Source organism: Alosa pseudoharengus, unplaced genomic scaffold (genome assembly GCF_046254945.1).
Source record: "Alosa pseudoharengus isolate Yale_2024_CS ecotype anadromous, Long Island Sound unplaced genomic scaffold, YU_APseudo_1.1 YU_APseudo_1.1_scf_15, whole genome shotgun sequence".
NCBI lineage: Eukaryota > Metazoa > Chordata > Actinopteri > Clupeiformes > Clupeidae > Alosa > Alosa pseudoharengus.
In genome coordinates, this window is record NW_027468620.1 from 22497991 (window position 1) to 22507990 (window position 10000).

The following is a 10000-nucleotide window of genomic DNA, read 5'->3' on the forward strand; positions in this document are numbered from 1 at the left end:
CACGCAGTACAACCACCTGCTGCAGCACAACCAGGAGCTGATCACACACCCTCATGCACACACACACGCACACACGCCGCGCACACACCAGCACCCGCACGAGCGACTCATACAGACACGCAAGGAGCTCAGCAGGTCAGTGTGTGTGTGTGTGTGTGTGTGTGTGTGTGTCAGGTTTGGCAATTAACTTTTACCAGCTACTGTCAGATAAATGGTCAAATTCACCAGTCACTTAAAAGTAAATCATGGCTGGTGGCTGGTATGGAGACAGTTTGTATGGTCTGTACCTCATGAATTAGATTATGAATACAATGTACAAGTGCAGATGTGTTATGTGTGATAGGGCTGGTGCTGTGGCATCTTCAGTAAACTGTCTCATTGTGATGTCAGGTCATCAGTGAAACAGCTCTACAAAATGGGCGACTATGAACCTGCAGTTAACTACTGTTCCCCCAGTGCTTTACTGTGAGTTACTCAAAGGCTAACAAAGCCTTCTTTTCATCATGATTATATAGTTAATGTAGTACTTGTTATTTGTTACTATAATATTACATATAATTATAGTGCATATATTTTGTTGCATAATTGCTTGCTGTTATTTATTTAGTTTTCAAATTCACTTTGAGCAATAAAAAAGTTTTACTTAAAAATTAAACTTATGCTGCCTCTTTATACTCCCTTTCTGCCATTATCAGATCATATTTTTATATATTCTTATCACCAACCATCTAGTCACCAAGTGGAACATCGCTCATTTAGTTTGTCATTTTACCCACATGTGTGCCAGTGAGCCCAGCAGCCGATTCCGCAGTAAAGCAGCCGCTGTCAACGTGAAGCTCTACCAGGACTGGGAGGCCGAGCCGCACCGCTACGAACCCGATGTCCCGTCGCCCGTCTCCTTCCTGCCAGATGCTGACGGGCGCCTCAAGTCGCCCATGTCGCCCCTGCGGAGCATCCCCGAGGCCGAAGGGGCCGGCTCGGCACTGGCCTCTGCTCTGGGCGCCTTCCTGCCTTACGAGGGCCTGGGTGGTGGGGGCGACTCGTCCGCGTGTGAGCGCTGCCCGTCCAGCCCGTCCGCTTCCTCCGACTCCAGCATCGATATCGCCTTTGTGCGCTGCAGTCCGGCACCCAGCCCTGCGCACCCATCGCACGCCGCCGCCAGCAGGCGGAGCAACGACGGCAGGGCGTACAGGGCGGGCCGCGGCTGTGTGTCTCCCGACTCGGTGGGGCTGATGAGGCCTCGACCCCTACAGGCCGTCCAGAGGAAGAGCAAGTCGCTCAACGGCCTGCAGCTGGACAGCATCGACAGCTCGGCCCACTCGGGCCGCAGTGGCGTCCACCCACGACTGGAGCGCCAGTCCAGCGCCAAGGGCCGTCTGAGGCACCACGACACACACACACACACGCACATTGACACGGAGGACCAGACGCACGTGATGCACACCAAGGTGAGGCTGCAAAACACAATGGGCCCTAATTTCGAAAGCGCAGTCCTGAGTCTTAACTAAATCTAATTTAACATCACCAGCGAGATACTTAAGTGCAATAATCAAGTAAATGCTACCACATACCACACAATAGCTATCATGTACATTCATTTTATTTAAGTTGATTATAAGTTCGGGCCGGTTCTGGTAAATCTGTGATTCTGACCCTGATTTGGGCTATCGCCTGCTCCCGCAGGACTCTGTAAGCCCACCGTGGGGGGAGGAACTAAAGTGGAGGGGTGTGACAGAAGAGAACCATCACACGCCGCTGAGTGAGCGAAGCAGGAAGCAGGAGGGAGGAAAGGGCTTTAGGAGCTCCTTCAAGAAACTCTTCAAGAAGAAGTGAGAAGTCACACACACATAAACAACTTTTCTAGATACTAAACAAATTTAGTTTCCACGGGTGGATAGAGCCCCCTATGTGAACTCACTTCCTTTAGTGATATAGAGATATTAGAGTATGACTGTCTAGGAATAATTGCTGTGTATTCATTCACTTGCACTTCACTAAATGTGTGTGTGAGTTAGGTCAAGTGGTGAGAGCAAGGATAAGGAGAAGGACAAAGAGAAGTCTGAAGGTCAGAGCTGTATTGACCTGGAGTCAACAAGGTCATCACGAGGAAATCGTCTGGGAGAGATTGACCGTGGTACAGCAGTGTGAAAGAGAACCAAAAGGACATCTACATCTAATGCAGCACAATTACAAATAACTAAGACTTTTCAACAGAGCATTTCCCAAAATAGAAAAAAACAAGAAAATACTTATTTTTCTATGAGGCCATATGAAGTTTCAACTGTAGCCGATTCAGTACTTTGATTCAACCCATTTTTAGCACTGTATAACTGTCATGCTGTAGAAAGGTTGCAGTTGTTTTATTACGTAGACAGATGAAATAGGACTTCCACCTACACAGCTACATTCTGCCACCTGCTGGACTGTAAATGCCACTACAACAAACATACGCACCTGCACAAAAATAATGTAATCAATGTAATGTGCATTACAGAGAACAGATAATTTCACTCAGTGGTATCTGCACACAGCTGTGCTAGCAATGCATATTAGAAAGAAATGTGGCTTTTATTATTGAAGAGAACACTAGCAAACTTGCGGTTACAGATTCAGGTTGGCTCCTTCAAGTGCATACTGTAGTCCTCATGTCAACCTCACATACAGACTTGTCTCATAATATTCTATAGAATACTTTGCTTTCTGATTTATATACATAGCAAGAGAGAGGTTCATTTGTGTACTTTGTATAAGTAACCTAATGAACCATGAGATTATAAAGGTCTACAACATGAAATGTTACTGTTATTATTTCCATTATTAGGACAATTAATAAACAAAAGTACATCAAACAATGTTGTTGGCCTGGTTTTAAAATTATAACATCACAATATTTACACAGCAATCACACACACTGATATGTAAAATGGAGAACAAACACTTAAACAAACTCAAAACCACAATGGCTTTCACTTCTGTCTTTTAATGAGTTAGGTTGTTTCATAAATCTGTTTCACATTGGAAACAAAATAGAGGCAATTATACAGTCTGTAAAACTGATTTTTATCTTACACTATGTACAAGGTCATATGCATTGCAATATAAAACGGTTAAATGTGGTGATGTAGTTTGATCTACTTTGATCACAATTATTGAACATCTGATGGTGGACATCCAGAGCGATATTAATCTCATCGACTCAATCAACACCTATTTCACTCTTTGTTTTCCACACGAGGTAGCAACACCCAGGAAATTTTGGCCATGAATCAAATGAATAGAGTTTGGCATTACACCTTAGTGTAATATTTATATACTCAAGCTACTGATTTCAAAGGAATGCTTTAGTGTTTTACATGGTTGGATAATGCATTGAAATAAGTTAAACAGCATTTTGGCTAAAGATGCTGATTTGTGTTAAGTGTAAAGTGAATCAATAACCATGACGAAAGCTAATTAAAGTCACCTTCACTGTCATGGTTTGCTTTTCAGTAACAGAAATTTGAACAACTAGCTTCCAAGTCACAGCTTTCTGATGACCACATGGAACTGGTGAGAGTATTCATACACACAATGTGAGGAGATCCATACTTGAGTACAGTATGTCTGCAAGTGTTGCATATAGGTGTAGACACACACACACACACACACACACACGCACGCACGCACGCACAAGCACACATACAAGCACACACACCAGCACACAAACAAGCACACAGACACACGGACATGCTCACATTTCAAAGAAACCTTTTTTGTGCAAATTTTTAACACCAGTGATTAAACAAGCATTAAAAACACAGACAAGGTGACAAATGGCTTTCGATTAATAAAAAATGAAAGTGAAAGTAAAAATTTGAATAAAGTATAAAAGCAAATCGAGACCTCTGACTTCGACAATTAAACTGTCTTAAAAGATGTCTCAAGGTGACTTTTCTTTCTTACTACATAAGATAAATTAGGGGTACTCCACTGTAGTTTGTGCATCTAACGACAAAAAACTAAACAGAACCTTTTTTTTTTGATGGGGAAAGACAAACATGACAAGATCACGGAGGACATGTTGTGAAACCAGGCGTCCATCGCTTCTATGAATGCTAACTGCGTCAGTAAACAGTTACAACCACGCCCTGTGTAGCCAACTGCGACTGTGTCAGGACCGGGCTCCGACATACGGACGTGAAAACAGAGACACCCGTAGCCGTCTCCACCCTCGCCAGACCCTCAGAACAGCAGGGTCAGAAAAAGTCTCAAAAGTCTCCACCTGCCACCGGTTCACTCTCTCTCAGCGGGAACTACAATGTTACGACAACCATGCTTTAGTGAGCTACCACGTAAAAGATTACACTAGTTAGAAACAGCTAGTTCTTTTTCGGGGGGGTTGTACCTCCAGGACTACGCTATCACACCAGCTAGTTATTTTTTTATTTTTTTTATTTGTTCTGTTTTTCAAACGTATGTTCATATATGCACGCGCACCGTATTATGATACAGTTAACGACACTCATGCTTTTTTTAGTGTGGTCCCTCTGAGAGCTACACAATTACGACAAGAATTTTTACTTGGAGTGCTCCGCTTAGTTCATGTGGCAGAAGAGTCGCACTCTCCCAAGGCAGAGGCAGCGACTCCACCTCAGGGAATCACAATTAAGGCGGGCACTTCTGCGTTGCATGCCAAAAGACAAAAAAAAAAGAGAAGTGAATATACTCTACGCGAAAACAAGCAACCCCCTTAGGATCCCACATAGTGTTATACACAACGGCAGTCGCTAATGTCTGGTTGTACTATGCCTTGGGAAGAGTATTTGTAATTTTTGCCGCTGAACTAGCTAGCTGAAGAGTGTGCAATTTTTCACATTTTTGCTGTAGTGTCTAAGTTTGTTGTCGTTGTTCGCTTTGCTCAGCTTGGCATTTGACTTTGGGTCATCGCCGTGTGTAGGTCTTCCTAAGCGTCAGTGTAGTGTAAATCAGGGCATGTAGTGGTAGTCGGGCAGCTGCAGAATAGCTATACTGTATCTGTTGTGTAGTATACTTTTGGCGGCATGGCCCGGGGAGTTGTTAAGGTCTCCGCGGACTGGAACGGTCGTCTGCGAGCTCCGATCGCTGCGAGTCGGGGAGGGGGGGGGGGCTCAGTAGGCTGGCTGGGGATAACGGAGAGTGTCCCGTTGGTGAGGTGGGCTGGGGTGGGGTGAGGGTGTCAGTAGCTGTTCTCATGGCCAGCAAGTATGTACAGGTTACTGTGAGCCGTGGGGTTGTCTGTGGGTCGGCTCTCCAAGATCACCGTCCTGAAACGCGCACACACACACACACAGTTACTAACAGATATGAGATGAAAACAAAAATGATCTCACTTATACGAGTCTTTGATGCCAACTCACCTGTCAGACCCCAGCAGTCTGAAGATGCGAGTGCTGTCGGAGATCTCCTGAGTGATCTGGGAGAGCAACAAACAAGCCTTTGAAACTCACTCAAACACCCTAACAGTGGCTTCTCCAAAAACAGAAGTATCACATATCCAGGTTACATAAGGAGAACTTTATTTGCATACTAGTATAAAGTTATTTCTCACACACAACAAAAAAAAATCATTTTTCTCTACAGAACGCTAAACTTTAAACTCACATTACCTCGTTTGACTTGAAACTCCGACCCTGCATTCCATGCCTCCAAAAAGCCAAAACACTGTCCTGAAGACACACTGCAAATGAACACAGGACAGAAACAGACATGAGTTATGCTCAAGCACTGGCTTTTCTGGCGCACTCACACAACTGCCCCCGACACAACTCAACAGGTGCACTCACCTATTGCCTCAATCTGGAAGTTAAAGGTGAGCTCTGCCGACAGCTTTCTATTGGACTTCAGTCTGCCTTCTAAATTCACCATCTTTATACAGCCTTCAAAACACACACATTACAACACAATGACTCCACAATCACACAACATACAGTATCATTCTTAAGTACAAATCTGATTATGACAATTGATAGAAGACGTGAAAGAGTGAAACTAGCGGGTTTGCTGAAAGGGTTGAAGTGCGGGCTCTTTGGAATGTGCCATTTCTGCAAAAAGGTATGCAGCCCTTTTGAATGTGTCTGACAGACATATGTGACCAGCAAAATAAATAAATAAAGAAACAAAATAAATCTGCTGTGTTGTCACATGCCTCCCATTAGCAGTCAGCTCACAGGCAGTGACAAAGAGCGGACAGAGCTGAGAAGAGAAGGACACTGAAGGGGATACTCGAGAGAGAGAGAGAGAGAGAGAGAGAGAGAGCGAGAGAGAGAGAGAGAGAGAGAGAGAGAGAGAGAGAGAGAGAGAGAGAGACACTCACGGTCCAGACAGACTAAGATGGTGTCCCTCTCTAGCTGGGTGACATGGATGACGCAGGTCTGCGGCGTATCTGAGGGTGGAGAGGCTGGTTAGACTTGACTCATCTTCAGAATTCTCATCATCATTAACATGAGCCATAATAATAATAATAATAATAATAATAATAATACTATGATGTCAAAAAAATTATTTGCTAATCATGCATTAAACAACATTTAATACACTTTAATAACTTTCAGTGTGAATATGATTGCCACCATAAACTCCCAAATAAAAATAAATAAACACAGATGCAAAGGTGCAATGGCTCCACTGCAATAACTTCTTTGCATGTTAAATTAGATCTATATGATGACCCATGACTACAGCACCATCACTACCACCTCCTTCCCACCCATCAGCCCCCTCACACGGCCGCACTCACTTGACTCAGTGAAGGTGGGTGTGCTCAGGCTGGGGTTGATGGTGCCAAAGGTCACCACCTGGTCAGGTACGCTGCCCTTGCTGACCGCCAGGCAGATGAGTGGGTACTGGTAGTCGGGCACCACCAGCATCTCAAATACCTCCAGTGGAGACGGCAATGTAAACTCAATACTCTGGGGAAGGACAAAGCACAGACGCACGCAGGCAATTTATTGAAATTTATGTAGCCATTACCTTTAATCTACTACTAACCAAAATGAGTCATATTTGTTATGTGGTTGTGATGATATTTTGAATATAAATGATGAGCAACATATAGTATTCCTACAATACAAATGTCATCACAATGTTATGCATGAATGTCTTTTATAACAAACATGACATCTGGCAGAAGCTTTTTATCCCAAAGGCATGCATTATGGTAGTGGTGGTATTTGGAATCGTGCCAATGCAAGAGAAAACATTATGGATTTATCATCATAAAGATTATCGTAATTTTGGTCATATAGCCCAAACATGTCCGCATAAATCGATTATCTATGTAAATCAGTTGAAAAAATAAGCTACATAGATGCATGATTAAATAGATAAAAATGATTATCTGGCAGGACAACCTGTGACGGCATCATGCCAGCATGTGTGTGTTTGTGTGTGTATCTGTTTGTGTGTGTGTGTGTGTGTATTCTGACAGGAGACTGGACTGACCTTGATGAGCATGAACCTCTGCATGGGTTCCACCCACTCCAGCAGAATCACACTCGACTGGAAGGCTCCGCACAGGTACTTATGACCCGTGTAGGGGTTCCTCACTGCAACACGTACACACACGCACACGCAACACGTACACACACGCACACACACGCATACACACACACACACACACGCATGCAAACGCACACAGCCACGCACACAGCCGCACATACACAACAGAGCAAGATCCAGTTTTACTTGTTTGTGTCGTGTAATGGAAAAGAGGCTCGTGGTAAGAGTGTCACAATGACAAAGAACAACAACGAGAAAAAGATCAGTCAGAGCACAGAGAACTGTTTGGTGTTAAATACACTTAGGCACTGCACATGGATGACTCACCTACACAGCATTTCTGGCACCCTTTCGTGTCTGGAATCTTGTTGGACACAGTAAATTTCCTACACAACACAAGCAAATATTAAGCTTTGTTTAATACTGATTAATCATAACCCTGAATGTTTGAAGATGTCAGCTCATAAGGCGTCGCCTAGCTGCAAGACTACAGTACCTTGGAATGATTTTGTCTGGGATTTTATGTGTTGGTATGGCAACAGGCAGCTTCTGCATCTGCCGAGCTTGCTCAAACAGACCAGACAAGTTATGGCAGTAGAGCTGAGAGGCTTTGCCTGTGAAAGGAAAACATATGATAAAACAAACACATTTAATAAAAAAAAAAAAACTTGCACAACTAGAAAAAGAAATGACAGATTGAACAGGTATGGTTGACCAGGAAAGGTTTATGACTCGGGCTTACCAGATATGGACAGCAGACAGTTGTTCATAACATACAGCCATGTGCATCGCCGTGGAAACAACTAGAGGGGAGGGAATAAGAGCATGAGTGTTGTAGATCAGTGGAAAACAAAAAGTCAATCCAATCGTAGGGGGTCTCCTCTCCTCTCCTCTCCTCTCCCATCCTCCTCACTCACCTGCTCCATGCAGCTCTCATGCAGCTCGTTCAAGTTCAGGGTGTAGATCCCTTCCTCCGCTCCGAAGATCAAATATTCATCTGGAACAAAGACACAGCATGGGACATCCTCACTCAGCATCCATCAAGAAAGACAGTGCCAGCTCTCTGGAATTTCTAATATTCTACAGCTATTCAAATTCATATGCACTATGGTTTGTACATACAGTTACTGTATAGCAGCACTCCAGGAGTGTTCAGTTAGCCATAGCATCATTGGTATAGACATATTATATGACATATGAAAATGAAGCTAATAGTGCAAGAGAGTCCACATTCCATATGATGCTGCCTACCCCTCGTGTCCGGATTTATCCAGGAACCGGCACAGTGGATTTTCAGAGGGCAGCCGTTGAACACCTTTGAGAAGCATGCTCCCATCTGATGGGGAAAAGACAGACAGGGTGAGAACAATGTGCATGGGAGAAGCAGAGAGGCTTTCACCTTCCCCCCCCCCCCGCCCCAAATAATATCACAATTAATTGTGAAAATATGCTCGGTCAATGGACACTGTCCAGAACAGCTTGGGTCATTAGGTCACTAATGTGTTTCTGAGTATGTGTGCTGATGAGTGTGAAGAGTATAAAATGAAGTCCACTCACATGGACTTTAGGAGTCGGGGGCAAGCCATTACAGATGGGTTTCTGGGGGGAAATAAGACAGAAAAGGTAAATAACAATTAAAGCAAATAAATATGAAACGTAGACTAAAAGATAATCAAACAAAGGTGACTGAATTAATCACTATAACCATTACCGGAACATCTTTCTTTTCTCTCCTGAGGGGAATAGTTGGCAGGGTGGACTGCCTCTCTTTTTCTCCGTTCTGTTGGGAGGGGGTGACTCCATTACCTGTGTCCAGAAACAGCATTAGTGAATGAACGAACACACACACACACACACACACACACAATATTTTTTTCTCTACTACACATTCCTCTAGTCTACTTCACTCTTCCCACTCAAGTCACTGCTGTTAGGATGGTGGTGTCTACCCACTAGAGGAGGACCTAAGGGGGGGGGGGGGGGGGCTTTAGTGAAGCCTGTGGAATGACACTACTCTGTTACTACCACTGTTGGAGGCGGGATCATGGCTGGGACAAATCCATCATCTGACAGGACTATCTACTTATTGATAGCTCTATCTACCAATCACAGGGCCAAACACTGTGGCTTACTGTCTTCTTCCTCCTCCACCTCCTTATCCTCCTCCTCCACCACCACCACCACCTCCTTCACCACTCTCTGCTCCTCATCATCCTCCTCCTGCTCCTCCTCCTCAGCATGCAGCCACTGCCAAAAGCTAAACGTGTCCTCGTCTCCCCCTCGCTCGGCGCCCACGCGTGTCTGAGTCGGAGCGCTCTCCCTGCTGTCGGACGCCACTTTACCTAGGCTGCTGCGGCGGTGTGGGGGCAGGCGCGGAGGCGGGGGTCGGGGGGGCACGCAGGGCGCGGGCCGAGTAGGGGGCGTGGGGCAGGGGGACACCGGGGGGCAGCGCTTGATGGTGCCGTCGCTGCCGCCCTCCTCGTCG

The 10000-nt window shown here is 44.9% G+C and overlaps 2 protein-coding genes across 4 annotated transcripts in view; one reads left to right on the top strand and one right to left on the bottom strand.

Moving 5' to 3' along the window:
- The window catches only part of arhgef33 (Rho guanine nucleotide exchange factor (GEF) 33), a 5153-nt gene extending 3005 nt beyond the window's left edge, over positions 1–2148 (top strand). The window contains exons 9-13 of the mRNA XM_076285191.1: positions 1–135; positions 391–465; positions 788–1448; positions 1684–1829; positions 2016–2148. The exon at positions 1–135 is cut by the window's left edge and continues 80 nt beyond it. Of these exons, the coding sequence (XP_076141306.1) occupies positions 1–135; positions 391–465; positions 788–1448; positions 1684–1829; positions 2016–2148 (1150 nt within the window). The remainder of the gene's footprint in view (positions 136–390; positions 466–787; positions 1449–1683; positions 1830–2015) is intronic.
- An 816-nt stretch (positions 2149–2964) lies between these two features.
- Positions 2965–10000, bottom strand: part of map4k3b (mitogen-activated protein kinase kinase kinase kinase 3b) — a 22206-nt gene continuing 15170 nt past the window's right edge. For 2 of the 3 annotated variants that reach the window (XM_076285925.1, XM_076285924.1), the window contains 15 exons: positions 9648–10000; positions 9227–9321; positions 9073–9114; positions 8767–8851; positions 8433–8512; positions 8258–8318; positions 8012–8129; positions 7843–7901; positions 7459–7562; positions 6755–6926; positions 6332–6400; positions 5802–5894; positions 5625–5695; positions 5376–5431; positions 2965–5282 (listed from right to left, as the gene is read on the bottom strand). The exon at positions 9648–10000 is cut by the window's right edge and continues 41 nt beyond it. In XM_076285925.1, the coding sequence (XP_076142040.1) occupies positions 5195–5282; positions 5376–5431; positions 5625–5695; positions 5802–5894; positions 6332–6400; positions 6755–6926; positions 7459–7562; positions 7843–7901; positions 8012–8129; positions 8258–8318; positions 8433–8512; positions 8767–8851; positions 9073–9114; positions 9227–9321; positions 9648–10000 (1546 nt within the window). In that variant the 3' untranslated portion in view covers positions 2965–5194. The remainder of the gene's footprint in view (positions 5283–5375; positions 5432–5624; positions 5696–5801; positions 5895–6331; positions 6401–6754; positions 6927–7458; positions 7563–7842; positions 7902–8011; positions 8130–8257; positions 8319–8432; positions 8513–8766; positions 8852–9072; positions 9115–9226; positions 9322–9647) is intronic. The other variant, XM_076285926.1, reaches the window with a different exon arrangement.